General features: G+C 38.1%; 2 protein-coding genes across 4 annotated transcripts in view; one reads left to right on the top strand and one right to left on the bottom strand.

Annotated features, from left to right (window-relative positions):
* Positions 1–1,068: 1,068 nt before the first annotated feature.
* LOC5564483 (metallophosphoesterase 1) lies at positions 1,069–3,700 on the bottom strand. 3 transcript variants are annotated; one of them, XM_021845403.1, is made up of 7 exons: positions 3,050–3,698; positions 2,873–2,988; positions 2,708–2,807; positions 2,103–2,271; positions 1,768–2,025; positions 1,633–1,711; positions 1,069–1,593 (listed from the first exon to the last, which is right to left on the bottom strand). In XM_021845403.1, the coding sequence occupies exons 1-7, from the start codon at positions 3,082–3,084 to the stop codon at positions 1,271–1,273; spliced, it is 1,080 nt and encodes a 359-aa protein (XP_021701095.1). In that variant the 5' UTR covers positions 3,085–3,698; the 3' UTR covers positions 1,069–1,270. The 3 variants fall into 3 exon arrangements, with proteins under 3 accessions (XP_021701095.1, XP_021701096.1, XP_001648851.1); XM_021845404.1 differs by having other exon boundaries at positions 1,069–1,711; positions 2,708–2,803; positions 3,050–3,700; XM_001648801.2 differs by having other exon boundaries at positions 1,069–1,711; positions 3,050–3,342.
* Positions 3,701–11,555: 7,855 nt separating this feature from the next.
* The window catches only part of LOC5564510 (cytochrome b5-related protein), a 51,684-nt gene continuing 47,149 nt past the window's right edge, over positions 11,556–16,090 (top strand). The window contains exon 1 of the mRNA XM_001648802.2: positions 11,556–11,749. The gene's annotated coding sequence lies outside the window, so the exon portion shown is untranslated. The remainder of the gene's footprint in view (positions 11,750–16,090) is intronic.

The following is a 16,090-nucleotide window of genomic DNA, read 5'->3' on the forward strand; positions in this document are numbered from 1 at the left end:
AATTATATGTGTAACCTTCTGTCTTCGTTTAAGTTAATGTTTGCCGACGACTTGAAAATTTATCGAGTGATAGAGTTTCAACTTGACTGTTGTGCTCTCCAGGAGGATATTGATCGTCTTTTGCGGTGGTGTACATTGAATGGTATGCAGATGAATATTCAAAAATGTTCTGTTATATCTTTCAACCGTCTGCGCGAGCCTCTGCGGTTCGACTACACGATAGGACAAACCAACTTGCACCGTGTATATGTAGTTAAAGACTTGGGCATCACTATGGACTTCAAAGTCCGGTTTAATAAGCATATAGCCGCGATCACTGCTAAAGCATTCGCCACGCTGGGATTTTTGAAAAGGAACACGAACGCGTTCCAGGATATCTATGCGCTCAAATCTCTGTACTGTGCCCTTGTTCGCAGCTTTCTGGAATACGGAGTTGTAGTTTGGGCTCCTTTCCACGCTGTGCAGGTGAACAGAATAGAAGCAATCCAACGGAATTTCATCAAGTACGCTCTAAGAGTTCTTCCCTGGAATGATACCGTGAACTTACCGCCCTATGAAGAACGATGTAGGCTGATCAGCTTGGACTCACTAGCAACTAGGAGAAAACTATTGCAACGAATGTTTGTATTTGGCTTACTGAATGGTGATGTAGATTGCAACTCCCTTTTGGGACAACTCAATTTCTCCATTCCCCAAAGACCCCTTCGCAACTACAGTCTTCTGTGGCAACCAGCTCATCGCACCAACTATGGATACAACGAGCCATGGGCCATGTACCACCGTTTGTTCAACGAAACATGTGACGTCTTTAATTTCAATTTGAGTAAGTCTGCGTATAAGCATAGAATTAAATATCTAGCCTAAGTAAATATCTGTGCAACACTAGTTGAAGATGTAAGAAATAAATATAGTTCTTAGTTGAAATATAGTTCTAAATACAAAACTGCAATGATAATTACAATCATTGAACGAAAACGTTCAGAAGTCAGAGATTGAACACAAATATTCTCCTTCGAAATTAAAAGTGATAGGAATGTCTAAACGAAAGTAGGTAAAAAAATAATTAACTTATTAATAAAACTTGTGTACTTTCAGCATTTTAATACAGAAACGATATTCAAAACTTCAAAACGGTATATGCTTTTGTTAATCATTCTATACATTAATCAAATAAAACAGTGTTACTTATACTATTTTTGAAGTCGAAAACTTTGTATCTTATGATTTTGGAATGTGAGATAGTTGTAGCTTAGTTTAAACATCCTTAAGGTTAACCAATCGGCAACGGAAGATAATTGCGATTCCTGGACCTACAGCAGCACCAGTATCGTTTAAAGATGACGCACCAAATTTGTCCGCAAAGTAGCTTCAGTGGGATGATCATCAGCGAATAAATCGCCAGCTGGTAGAACCGTTGCGAAGTCCATAGAACCGTGTATTTCAGCTCGTCACCGTCTAACACCGCATAGCCGTAGCCGATCTTCATGACACCCATCCGATACGAACAGGTCGGCACCATTATCTCCAGCAGCTCTTGTCTATATCGTAGATTAACGAGATTGAATGACGAGATTTCATTTCGCTTATTGCGATCTGTGTTCAGGAGAATATGATCGCTTGCCCGGAAAAGATCACTCTTGTGAACCACTGCCATTTTAGATACGTGATCGTGCGCTGAGAATATGATTTGTGGGCGAAATACATCGATCGCCTGGAAATAGGAAAAATGTCTGTATTGATCAGTTAATAAGTTATCATGAAATTTACCCTTTCTGAGAAGGAATTGGCATTCTTAAGTAAGCTCATATGGCTTAGCATTATCGAATACGATTCCGAGTCCCAACTGATATCATCCGTTGGTGGCATGAATCCGGTGAAGCGGTTTACGTTGAAGAATTTCGCCTTGTGCGTTGTCAACTCCCACGTCGGCTGTTCATCGAAATACTGCCGAAACCGTCGTACATTTTCCTCCGTGATCTGATCCCGGCCCTCACCTCCGATGTCGTTATCACCTGGAATGTAGATCTTTACTGTTTCGTTGAGTGAAATGGAAATCTTCAACATCAGATGAATTTGGATCAGCTCGATCGGCAGCAGCCTACCATCAATGTGCTCGCCTTCGGTTGCGGGAAAATGTTCGCAAATCTAGCGTAGTATTCGTCGTACTGGACAGCACTGGCCACACTTCCTTCGTCCATCAAGTCACCCAGGAAGCAGATTACGTCCGGTGTCGTGTGCTGCAAGGCTTTCCGATACGTTTTTGAGAGATGCCTGTTGTAAGTTGAATCATTTATAAGAAACCGCTTAGGGATGGTACACAAATTATGTCACGCTAAATTTCAACTTTCTCGAACCCCTCCCCCTCCCCTTTGTCACACTTTTTGTATGAGCACTCCAAAATTTTTGTAAGGGTTGTCACGCTTGGCTCGACCCCTCCCCCCCCTTGGACCGTGACGTAATTAGGCCTTAAACCTAGTTTAATCATATGGATAAACGTGGTTGACGGTAGGTGAAGAAATCGAACCTTAGAGGTTTTTCAAATAAATTATCCGAAAGTTCGACTGTTTTGGAGCGTTGTCTAGATAACTTCAAACACTGTTGGTTGTTAGTACAAGTGCGTATAATTTTGTAAAAAATCTCAACGAAGCGTGAGAGATTTAAATCACTCACCTATATCTAATGCGTGAGCTATCATGAGATTACTCACCAGTCAGAATCCAAATTCGCCAAGGGCCAATAAAGTTTCTTATCGAAAGTGTTGCCCAATATTTGGGGATCCGCCACAAGTAAAATTTTGAGACATCTGTCTAAATCGGGGAGAAATGCGTTCATTGTCTCAGCTGATACATTTATTGAAAGAACTTTCAAGTACCTGTCTGACATTCCAGTTGCGACCATTGCAGACTGTGAAATATGTGGATGAGGTACTCATTGTAGATTACCAGCAGACACAACGTAGACAGGTAGATCTTCCAGAAGATATGTAGCCTGGTGGAGTTAAAACACAAGGATAAAAATGAGGTTTAATTTATAGGAATTAAAGCTTTACTTTCCAAAGTTTCGCATCCGACACTTGTCGAACATTGCAACTTAATTATGATATTCTTATCCAACTATGCTAGTCTTCACTACCCGGAGTGCGGTCTACTAATGGAGTGGCCCATCGGCCCAAACTAAAATATTTCCCATGCGAGATAACGTCTCCGACGAATACGTAAAGAGTTTTTATTTATCAATTGATAACGGACGATTCGATTTGCTCTAATCTTCTTCCACCTGACTCACAATGAAATCGCACGTTTGTCATGCATCAATTAGAGGAATCACGTTAGGGTGACTCGTTTTCATATGAAGTTATAAAGATGCGATTGATTATACTGTGGAACCATTTTCTGTGCCAGGTACCAAAATATCGCTATATAATGGATCAAGGATTGCTGAATTCATTTTTGGAAATATATACTGACTGTTAAAAATGCACCTTTTTGTCGATTTCAACCACGAAAGTTGTATAGCTTGTATAGCGATTTATTTGTTCAATCCACTACATAACTCAATTTTGAACTTTTTGATACTTCAGTAATGAAGAAACGAAGAGTTTCGTATGAAGAAAAGAGAAGACTGCGGGCATGTTAAATTTTACATGCATAAGCTTGCAAATTCGCATATACTGCTTCGCGACTAAAAATGGATGAACCACCGTGCGAAGTTCGATCACAGACAAACAGACGTCACACTCTCATCATTGTCCATCGACCACCTTTTAAACGGTCGATTCAAAAATATGGTAGGTGGCCGATCCGCCACCCGCAGCGCTCGCATCGTTTTTGTTCGCGTTTGACGTTTGCACACTACCGCCATCTGTTGGCCCGTCGGCCAAATACAATAATTTTAGCATTGGGCGCACATGTCCTCGTGACTATGATTTTGATCGAGATTTGTTCTAAGTGTTACGTCTGTTTGTCTGTGGTTCGATTTTCGACCAACTTCGCCGCGTCACGAGTCACTTCGCTATAGTGCGCATCTATGCCCTCAGCCGTGTGCATTATGCGCACTATTGACCGGCTACCCAGTTATAACAATGCAGCTGAGAGTAACGTCGGATACGTGGGACGGAGTCGACGGAACGATTGGTTCAACGAGGAATGTAGGCAGTTTCTGGAGGAGAAGAATGCAGCGCGGGCGGTCATGCTGCAGCAAGGGACCTGGCAGAACGTGGAACGTTATAGACGGAAACTGCTTGAGGAGGACCTGCAAGCACATGGAGTCTTCGAACGTCGGGCGCTTAGGACGATCTTTGGCGGAGTACAGGAAAACGGTGTGTGGCAGCGAAGGATGAACCACGAGCTCGCCCAACACTACGGTGAACCCAGTATCCAGAAGGTGGCCAAAGCTGGAAGTATACGATGGGCAGGGCATGTTGCAAGAATACCGCACAGCAACCCTGCAAAGATGATGTTCGCTTCGGAATCCGGTTGGTAGGTACAAGAAGGCGTGAAGTTCAGCGATCTAGATGGGCGGATCAAGTGCGTGGCGAGCGTGGGGCAGGACAATAGAATTATTAGTAGATGAACGCTAGTGGCGCTGTTGTCACGAAACTGATTTAGATAATTATTACCTTTAATTGTTATTTTTCATTAATTGGTCGATCTCACGCAATAAAGGTTGGTTTGTTTTGTCTTTTGACACTTTGAGGTCCGGTGCTCACGCTGTCACATCGCAGCAAACTAGATGTTGGTCACACGAACAGCAGCGACATTAGCATTCTTAGGTTAATGCTTTAACTGGCAGGACCGAGGACGGAGATGTACGGTCACAAACTGAATATTGCAATGATTAATATCGACACGGAATCTGAAACTAGAAGAATTGTATGAGAGTTTGTGAGAAATTGTGCAAATATATTGAAAAACAAAAAAGTTTTTACGATTTGAATATTTTTTACGATAATAAATGAAGCTGCTGGTAGAGGGATTAATGTTAATGATAATCAAGGAACTTTATTTTCGAAAATATCCTGGACCCTCCGGGAATCTAACTAAGATACCTTCTTGGTCGAGACTTTGTTTTAATATCACAAAAAAAGCTAAAAACATTTACCAACCGATGCTGGTCATAACGTCAATGGCAGTATTTGGGTTTTGATCCGAATAAGCAGTAGAAGCATTAACCTAAGAATGCTAATTAGCATTAATGTCGCTGCTGTTCGTGTTACCACCATCTAGTTTGCCATGAACTGACAGCGTGAGTACCGGGCATCAAAGTGTCAAATTAATTATAAAAAGCAAAACAACCACATGGTGTTAAACAAACAATGAAAAAATATAATTTAAGGTAATAAAAATTAAAATCAGTTTTGGTTCAACAGCGCCACTAGCGTTCTACTACTAATATTTCTATTGAATAAGCCGATCGAACCTTGTTCGGAAAATGTAACAGTTCGTGGCACATCGCAATCGGAGAGCCCTACGAATGTGAACATTCACTCTCTCGTTTGATACGTGGCACGAGAGCGTTCAAGAGCAGCAACTCTCACAGACTACAACGGTATCGAGCCATTCGGGTGGTTTATGTTTTGCATAAAATTGGTAATAAGTTTCATATTTTCTGGTAATGTAGCCTTCAAAACCCTAATTATAATCTATTGGATCATTGAACACCCCTTTGGTTGCAAACATAGCAAAGAAAATGGAAAATATTCGCCTCTGTTTCTTGATCAGAATAAGAGTGGGTCAGTGAATGTTACAAGTGTTGCCACACAGTGATCGTTAAATTTTCCAAAGCCTGGTCTTAGTGTGAAATCAATGTATGCCAAGATTTTTTCACGTAAAACCTTTCGAATTACGTACCGTTTTGACTCATATTCTGAACACTTAATGCCGACAGTGACTTCGTATGCATATCTTAAATTAGATGATAATAGTGAAAATATAAATTTCTTTGCAAAATCTAACTGTTAACACCCAACTGCTGATAAAAATGTTTGTTTCAACTTGTTAAGTATTGTTTCTACGTAAAAGAATGGAACAACATTTTGATTCTAATGCTGAACACTGTGTTCATTCTGTCTTATACTCCGAAAACCTTGATTCAAATTCCGAACAGCATCAATAGATCGTATTCAAATGAAATATTTTCGCAAACAAATTTATCAGAGCTTTGTTAAATTTTCATACAAAAAGCGTTACAAGGGGGTGGGTGGGTATCAAAAATGGCCATTTTTGGCGTTATGAAATGAATGAATGAGCCCTAAGAAAAACGGACTTCCGTTACATGGATCAAAGCCGCTATCTCTTTTCGTTGCTTTTCGTTGATCAGGATCGGTAAGGTGCCGAGGGTGATTTCGGGTTTCGGCTAGGCTTACGGTTTGCTAGTGCCCCGTTGACCTACAACTAGTAAATCATGGACTAATCAACTAGTCCTTGGTGATGGGACTAACCTGATCGTACGTAAAGTTCCCCGGTCTTCCGAAACCGATTATGCTGATGCTACCTCAATCTCCTCCATTCCACCCGAAGTTCATAAGGAGTCAAACACCTAGGTATCGACGTCGTCACTATGGTAGCAGCGTTCTAGAAGGACCCAAACAACCGTTTAGGACTATAAAAACGAGCCTTCTACAACGCTGCAGTATATAGTTTCTATCGACCTGGCAAAGGGTCAAATGAAGTAAATAAAAGTTGTTAGTGAAAATACCCGTTTTTTCTTGTTGAAAGACCAACCCTTGATCATTCCCCTTGAGGCAATCAGGCGCCCCAACATATTACCGTGATTGCTTACAACACAAGGCTTTCCAACCAGCGCATTCGCGTTGCCGATGGCTTGATTTCATCGCTTTCCGTAAGGATTTCATAGAACTCATCCTTCAGATTATCGGACTTATCGTTCGCTGGAGCACAGATACTGATTATGTGGTAATTGAAGAATTTGCCCTTCGTTTCCAACACAGAGGTTCGTTAGTTTACTAATTTCTACCGGATAACTCACTTCATCTGCTTCCCAATTACTCCTCGTTATGCTCTGGCAACGCCGCTGTAGTAGATGTGGTGCATACATAAAACCTTTCAGTTATCAAAAGGCCGGCTCCAAAGGCTAAGTTTTGGACCTGTGTATTTCTTGAATAGCTGTTGCTATAAAATCAAACCTTTTTGCTCTACTTTTGCCTTACTTGTTTACTGGCAGAGTATTAATGATTAATCATAAATTTAATCACGATTTGTGATTTTTATATGCTTTTTCTCTTTAATCATATGTAATATTCATCGTTATCTAGTGTATAACGCATTTTTTGCATACCGTCGTGCGGGGTGATATTGGGCCTAGGAGATGACTTTGACCGCCCTTTTCGATGCATCTCATAGTTAGAGGGAACGTCAAAAATCTAATCTATGAGTATCTAGGGGCTATTTATAACGTATTCTTGAAGTTAACCATATTGTTTTCATTATACTGGTATTCGTTTGCTGCATAAATCTTGGTCGAAAGTCATGCTTAGGGCTCAATGTCACCCCGCACTACGGTACTTCAAGGTGTTCAATGCATACTTGCGGGCATTTAATCGATATTCAATGAATGATTAAACATTAAACAATTATTAATCATAAAAAATAATCAAATGCCTTTGGAGATGCCATAAACTCCTTGAAGTATGCAATGAATATGGCATACACTTGAAATTGATTGGTTTTACTCATGATTAAAGAAAAAAAGTTCGAATCGAAAATTTTCACCCATGATTTATCGACTAGTCATCACATTTTTAATCTAATTTTTAACTTAACGCGCTATATTGGATGGTGACAGTAGTCTACCTAACCAGGGTTGCGCTATCTTTATCATGCTAGAAACACTATATTCTCGATACTGACTCGTCCTTTACCTTTTAATCTTCGACCAGGGCCAAAAGTAAAAAAAAAAATGAAACTAGAAAATTCCTTCTTGATTTCTTTAGTATTGAAAAACATTCCCCTAAAGATTTCGATCAAACGTATAATCCGATTTTCACACATGTGACCTGCAGATATGTCAGCTGAAATTGTCCTTTTTGAATTTTTCAAATTTCGTGAATGTTCTTCTATCGAAATTGCAGTTTCTGTACTGAATCATAATCAAATAATATACCTTATGCTCTGTTTTGAAGATGTTTCCAATCGTATTAAATTTTGACATGTATCCAGCTTTTTAAGAGCGTCAATGGCTGCCGCAAACAGGCTCGCTTTCTGGTAGGGATCAGTCGATATGACGGTCATTATATAGGCCTTTTCATGTGACGGATCCGTGTATGCATTTGTTTACATCTGCCGAATAGCGATGCATAAACGAGCCTGTCATTCCCGAACAAGAATTGTCAAACAGCTTCCGAATCAGCTGATTTGAAACGTCTTGTGAAAAGGCCTATATTGAACGGACCCAAGCCAAACGTCATATTGACTGATCCCTAACAGAAAGCGAGCCTGTTTTCGGCAAATAATTACATTTCAATAAATTTTAATCTGGATACGGTTGTTTTTGATTAAATAAATAAATGAGCAATTTTAAACAAATTCTGCCAAATGTACCGAAAATATATTTTGTTTTGTTTTAGCGACCATTTCTATCAAATTGCCTTCAAAAATCATGTTATGTCAAATAATAAGCATTTTTTTCTTTTAAAGACACCGACACGTTAATACTTCCAGTGGGCATTTTGCCCTTTGAAGGAAGCATCACACTAGACAACGGATTAACATGCAACGTTCAGTGACACAGTCGGAAAACATTCCTCACGAAAAGTTTCCGCCCGAGGCGGGAATCGAACCCACATTCCATAACACGATGTGACTAAAGGCCTGGTGACACTAACCACACGGCTACCAAGCCCACCGAATTTTGAACGTTTTGAGTGAGAATTGTTCTTCTGGCCAGCATTTCCATGGAGTGCAGCCACTGTGCAGTAGGGTGCGGCTTATTTTTCAAAAGTTCTCAAAACTTAAAATTCGTGAATTCAAATCACATTAAAACATAAAAATCTGAGCCAAACATAATAACATTTAGAGGCGCCGCAAGCGTCTTGAAGATGAATTTTCAAGTTTTAAAAAATAACCTTCAGTGAAGTAAACATAACTTTGTTATTTTTCAATCAATTTTGAAACTTAGCATCATTATCTTCCAGATTCCAGACTTTGTAGAACATCAAATTTGTCTAAAATCAAATGCTTGAGACAAAAACGTGTTCCGCAGTGTTTTTAAGTTATTAATCCGGAAATTGCATTTTTTCTATAAAACTTAAATTTATAAAGCATCTTGCCTTAATTACGAGTTGAATAGTGCATATATTTTTGTACAAATGCAAACATATTTTAGTTTCAAAATTGTTACAAAGTCCTTCTCAAAGGTTTAACAAATGAGAAAACCCAGTTTCAGCTTTAGATATAATATTTAACTGGCAAAAATTTGAAAAAAAGGCATTTTTCTTTAAAAATCATGTTTTTGCTGAAAAACTTGGTCAAGACATTCTTTAGTGAAATGTGATGTATGAAAGGTTTGAAAACAATTTAACTAGCTTCAAAGTCATGTAAAACGATTTGGAATCAATTGAGTCATCACGAAGTTATCTGCCCTTCTACGCCTACTTGTCTCATGTTCTATGTAAACCTTATAGACCGCGGGACAAATATGCGTAGAACGGCAGTTATGGTCAAACAAACTTTAAATTTATAGTAAAATGAGGAAAAATTTGGAATAAATTACTTTTAACTAAAACTTGTTTTGATTTTAAACAATTTTGGTGTTTTACAAAGTTCTCATAAATTTAATTTTGAAGGTATTGATGCTAAAAGTTTCAGGTTTTTCTTTTAATGTGATTTGAATTCAGTAGAGCACACGAATTTATGGTTTTGAGAACTTTTGAAAAATAAGCCGTACCGCACCCTACTGTGCAGGGTCAAAATAATTGCAACCGTTGTATTAAATTATATATCTAAACAGATATTGATTGCTTATTATGTTTTGACAATAAATTCAGCATAAATTAATCGTTTTTAGAATATAAATTAGTATATTTTGAAAAATAAAACCAACGATTGAATGAAAGGTTTTAGAACGAATTCAAGCTCTACTTTACCTATGCTGCCAAGAAGAGCATGAGCGTGAGAATAGATGACCGTAAAACTCGTAGTTGCTACTCTTTGAATGACCAGTACAATCGAAGTTGCACAGAGATTAGTGAATGGGGTTTGGGATTTACCATTCTCAATGTGGACAAATCGAGAGCTCAAAATTTAAAAGTCAATAACGGCGCCGGCCACGTCCTTATGGTCATCGGGGAAGGGAAGGAATGTTAGTTAGACATCCATTGTTACTAGATACCGAGTATACCTGTGCATCTCAACATTTGTCATGGTAAGGATATTGGGTTAGTGGGATAAGGTATAGATCTGGAAGTCACCAATGTTTGGTGATGCGATCCATGATATAACCACACCTAACCGGATTCACGATGTTAATCCATAATCGCATTGTACACCGAAAAAGTGTTTATCACTCGCCCCCGCAAGAGCAAGCGACACGATCAATAGATCAAACACTACTAACGAATCGCGGCACTTTTTCACTACTACTCGTACAACGCGTGACAGTTATTGATTAAAGAGATTGTAAGCAAATTAACGTGAGATTGAATCATTGCCCTATTAATAATTTCAAGAAGGATTAACCATAAAGTATGCACTAAACGCCTTCAACGATTAAGTTATTTGCTAAAAATAATAATATAATATAATAGGGGAAAAGCACTATTTTTCGACCTACAAGAATTCTGTGCCAAATTTCGATTTTCATACAAAGTAGGCCAAAATCGTATGAATTTGTCGAAAATTAGTGATGGGCCGAAAATTGGTGCTTTTATCTAATGATAACTATTACTTACGTTCAAAAATAAAATCCAAACCCTTCAACTTCAAGTGTTATCTTCAATAAATGTCAATTTATTATTAATCATGATTAATTTGACGCTCCGTTGTAAAGAAGCTACATACGCCCCAGTGGCCCATATTCGTATTCGCATTTGATTGTATTTTTTGTTGATGGTTGCCGCATTCAAAAATGGAACTGATAAGGTATTGTGCTAGTAGTAGCACAAGTGTAACAATGTAAAATGGCCTATTTCTAGCCGAGTTGTTTTTTATTGAATTTATTTGAACTTCGTTAGATTCTAAAAGCTATTGCTATAAATAATATCGCCATTAACCCTGATAGGGATACGAATATAGTTCGAAGATAAATCGTTGCCTAGAAGTACAGCTGCTTTTCATGCTACTGTTCATTGATAGGTAAGTGTAGGTTTGCACCCGTTGACCATCAGATGGCAACTTCTAATCACGGTTTTATATGTGATGGACAAAATATAATCCATTAACAGCAATCATGTATGTAAACTGTAAGTACACCCGCTTGAAACGGGCACCAATGTTTCACAGTAGTATTTGCGCGGATTTCTGTTTCGGAGCGGTCGATTAAAGCTCCAGTCGACGACGATGTACTTTTTAAAACCCAGTACTAATTAGAATTCAGTGCATTCGGAAGTGGGTCGGGTTCAGTCCGTGAAAGTACGCGTTCGAGTGCGGATCTGTGACAAGTTGGCTTTAAGTGGAGGCGCTCGATTGCATATCGAGTTTGCGCACAGCGTGAAAGATTGAAAGAGAAGCGTCGCGGTGAAATTGCCAAGTGACCTTTGCTGGGTGGATCGACTGCCGCCGGCGATAAGAATAAGGTGCGATAGTAGTTTTTTATTTGAGGGAGGTAGCTGATTTTTTGTGATAAAAGGCTTAACTTGGGGTTAATCAGTGTGCTCAGTATTTGAAAATAGCACGATTTATGGCATGAGATTTTATTTTTGAAAAAAGACAAAACATATAAGGTTTGTGGAACAAATGTAAAAATACATTTTTTTAAAACATGTCAACTTCATAGTATGGAATGCCATTGCTTTAAAGTAGAATCAAAATGCAATGTTTAACTATCAAAGGAAGGTTGATTAATAATTATGTATTTATACTCCCGTGTATAAGTTTGGGTTCACCCTCTAGAAAATATACAAAAGTTTTCAGTCCATATCTCTGTGACTACACGTTCAATTGAAACTCTCTAAGCCGCATTCGAAAGACAAAGAGTTATTCTTACTTCGTATGTATTTTTCCAAAAATATTTTTTGTATACTAAATTTTAACTTGAAGTTGTGAAATTTTCAAAAAGCACTAGAAGACTCAGTTGAGATTGTACATTTTGTCATCAGAGTAATTAACATTCATAGTACCGTAATCCGGGGTAACATTGATCGGGATGACTCATTTTGTTAAACGTTCAAATAAAGATTTATTGATGAAACATTTTCAAACCATGAATGGTGCCTCTCTTTCGCATATTCATAAGCTAATGATAATTAAGGTTTTTGCCAAAATTGCGTTTAGTTCATGCGCAAATTTGTCAACTTTTTGAAACAATGATTTTTATCATTTTCACTGACACTACCGAAAATTCATGTCTCACATGAGTTCTGCAGACGATGTGATCAAGGAAAATGCGGGTGTTACTAAAAATGGCATCGCCGAAAATGATTCCGTTGTCAAATCTTTCATAAGTTTATTCAATTAGGCAACATTAACTAATTACTATTACGAATGTAGAATTTCCTGAGGAAATTGCCTACTTTTAGGCGTATTGCGCGGTTCAAGGTGTTTTTAATTTTGAAATAACTCAAAAAGTAAATGACTTGTAAGAGTTTTGTCTTCATATTCGGCTTCAGGGGCCCTAATTTTAGTAAGTAACGACATTTCCAATATTAGCGAACGTTGTTTACTTGGGTGATCAATCCCGGATAAAAACGTATCATTCAGTGAATTGAATAAACCATTAATGTACAATATAACGTATTGGATACAATACAGCGTATTGTAATTGAATGTCGAAGCAATATTATTCTTGTTTGGATAAACAATTCAAAAACAATATAATATATTGTAACAGAACATTGTATTGTTTTAAATTGGTTTTATACCTTACAATTTTGGTCAAATTCCTATTTTTGCGTAAAACAACTGTTGCTTTTTACTATGTAGTCTTGCCGAAAGAAATAAACAAAACAAGTTCAGAAAGCAAGAAATGTTGGGTGAAAAATATTCAAAAAGTAAAAATAAGTAGTTTTTTAGAAGTCACTTGACATTAGCTGTAACGACGAATGCAACCATGATACAGTTCGTTGAATTGTTTTTGTATTGTACAACAATACACGAATTACTAATCAAGACAAAACATGAACAATATATCGTATTGTATTTTCAAAATGTTTGTATGAGAAAATATATATATTTGTATTGTTACGATACTTAACCACCCATACATTATATTGCAAAAATCTCGTATACCATACAGTAAACTGTTCAAAACAATATATTGTACTGTAATTGTATTGTCATTTTACAATATACTGTATTGTATTTCCAATATATTAAATGGTATTGTTACAATGCGTTATATTGTTTTTGTATGGTATTTTTTATCCGGGATGTTACCCCATATCAGCTGAATCAAAAAATCACTTAAAACATTTATTTAAACATGTTTAAATGTTTCGAAAAACAAAATAAAGTACATAGTTAGGAGCGGTGGGTGCCAGTACTTGTTTTAAAAATATGAAACTTGTAACATTTGTATTGTGAAATGATAAATTTAAGAAGAACTAAAAAAATGATCAATGTTACCCCGGATTACGGTACATCAACAATTAGCTCATAAATAATTTTATGTAATTTTTACCCCACCTGATACAGAGATGTTCTGGAATAACTTTGTCAACAATACTCTGATTGTATACTACTCTGATTGTATATTATTATTCATCAAACTACAACTCATAGTGAAGCAATCCTTAAAATTCCATTGAAAAATATTGAGTTATGCTCAAACACGAGCAATTTGAATTTTGTGTGTCAGCTCCGTAGCCTACGGATTAATTTAATTTATATTCAACTTATAATTTTTCAACGATATGGTAAATGACTAAACACAGTTTTTACAAGTCTGTGTATAAGACGGTGTCAAAATAGTCACTTATTGAACTTTCATGTACCTCGTATAATTTTACGAAAACGTTTAGCATTTGGGGCAAATATTTTATAAGTGGAAACCTTAAGATATTCTGTCAGTTTAAATTTTCCCATACATTTCATATGGGTTGTGGTTGTGGTTAATGAATGGATTAGGCCACAATAATAAAGGCATAAAAAGAAATGTTTCACTGCAGAAACTCTCTCAGTCGTTCGAACTAATAACAAAAATGTCGGAAAATTTCCTAACCAAAGCAATTCTATCGTTTTCATGCCACGAATTTTTGGAATATTTGAAAAATCAAATACAGTGGGAATTCGCTTGTTGGGGCTCCACTGCATGAGATGACTCGTTAAGAATCAGGTATCAGAAGGTATCAGAAGGCCGGCTCCAAAGGCACGTTCCCCACCAGTTGGGAGATTTGTGCCATCGCCATATTTGAGCCTATTTCATCATCTACCCGATGGGAGAGGAAAGGGAAGGGAAAGATGGGAGGAAATAGGAGTGGGGTCCCTTGAAGAGGGAAAATCGCATAAGCGAATTGAGAGCATGTAGCTCCATACCACAATGGGTTCGAACAGCGCCCTAAAAAGGACACTGCAAAACGCAAGAGCGTAAAGAGAGCCTATAGCTCATTACCACAGCGGGTTAAGAATAACAGAATGTCCTGAAGATTCAGGCTTCTGAATTCATTTTCACTTAATAAGTATTTACCAAGTAATTGGAATCGCATTTGAGCAAAAACTGGACAGTTACATATCAGGTGATACGAAGTTCCATAATCGGAGTTACAACTATCACACACAAATGAGTCAGCACGCTGAATATTTGCCATGTGATAGTTGAGTCGGCAGTGGCCTGTCAACGCTCTGACCAAGAGACTGCAATTCTGCTTTGACAGATTTATTAAATACTTCGCCACCCTTGGAGATGGCTCAGTAATGTACAATTTTGTTTGACGACATGACTCCAAACTATTCCAATATTGCTTGTGCTGAGTTGCCGCCCAAGAATTAATCTGAAGCTTCACCCAGCACTTCGAAATTGGAATAGCCGGTTCAGGGCCAATGAAGTCATGCGATGCTCCATCGCGAGCTAGCTCATCAGCCAATTCATTTCCAGCGATGGAAGAATGGCCAGGTACCCATACAAGAGTTACAGAGTTGACTGAATTCAGTTCCTCAATTTGAGTTCGACATGCGATAACAAGCTTCGACCTTGAGTTGGCCGAAGCTAGAGCTTTTATAGCAGCTTGACTGTCTGAACAGAAGTATATGACTTTACCCATTACGCGCTGTTGAAGTGATGATTGCACTCCACACATAAGGGCAAATATTTCCGCCTGAAAAACGGTGCAGTTTCTACCAAGTGAGTAAAACTAATTCAGTCTTAGCTCACGAGAATATACTCCTGCACCAGCTCTACCTTCAAGAAGGGAGCCATCAGTGTAACATACTATATTGTTTGATATACTTCTTTCCAAATAGCCAGACGTCCACTCTTCCCGTGAAGGGAATTGTGTGGTAAATGTCCTGTAAGGAAAGTTACAAGCAATTGTGAGATCACTTGGAGCAAGGACAATTTTGTCCCAATTCACCAAAAGTGGAAACAACGAAGTGTGTGTAGATCTACGATTCACTGGATTTTTCTCCAGTAGATCCAGTACCCATAAACGGTAAGAGCAAGAAAGTGCTTCTTGTTTAAGATATATGTGTAGTGGCGCAACGTCGAAAAGGGCCTCGAGCGCTGCTGTGGGAGTTGTAGAGAACGCACCAGACATCGCCATCAAGCACATCCTTTGGAGATGGCCCAATTTTGATTGGATTGTTCTCACTTCGCCCTTTTGCCACCACACAAGACATCCATATGCCAATATTGGTCGAACAACTGTTGTGTAAATCCAGTTGATATATTTGGGTTTGAGGCCCCAAGTTTTACCAAAGGTTCGCCGGCATTGACCGAAGGCCATGCAAGCTTTTTTGACTCTGAAATCAATGTGAGATGTCCA

Source organism: Aedes aegypti, chromosome 2 (assembly GCF_002204515.2).
Source record: "Aedes aegypti strain LVP_AGWG chromosome 2, AaegL5.0 Primary Assembly, whole genome shotgun sequence".
Lineage (NCBI taxonomy): Eukaryota > Metazoa > Arthropoda > Insecta > Diptera > Culicidae > Aedes > Aedes aegypti.

What these genes read in the sequence shown, in the direction of transcription:
- LOC5564483 (XM_001648801.2), bottom strand. Translation starts at nt 3,084, where the DNA reads ATGTTCGACAAGTGTCGGATGCGAAACTTTGGAAA. An exon ending in GCAACTGGAATGTCAGACAG is followed by an intron (nt 2,808 to 2,872) that starts GTACTTGAAAGT and finishes TCCCCGATTTAG; the next exon opens with ACAGATGTCTCAAAATTTTA. An exon ending in CCAATTCCTTCTCAGAAAGG is followed by an intron (nt 1,712 to 1,767) that starts GTAAATTTCATG and finishes TCCTATTTCCAG; the next exon opens with GCGATCGATGTATTTCGCCC.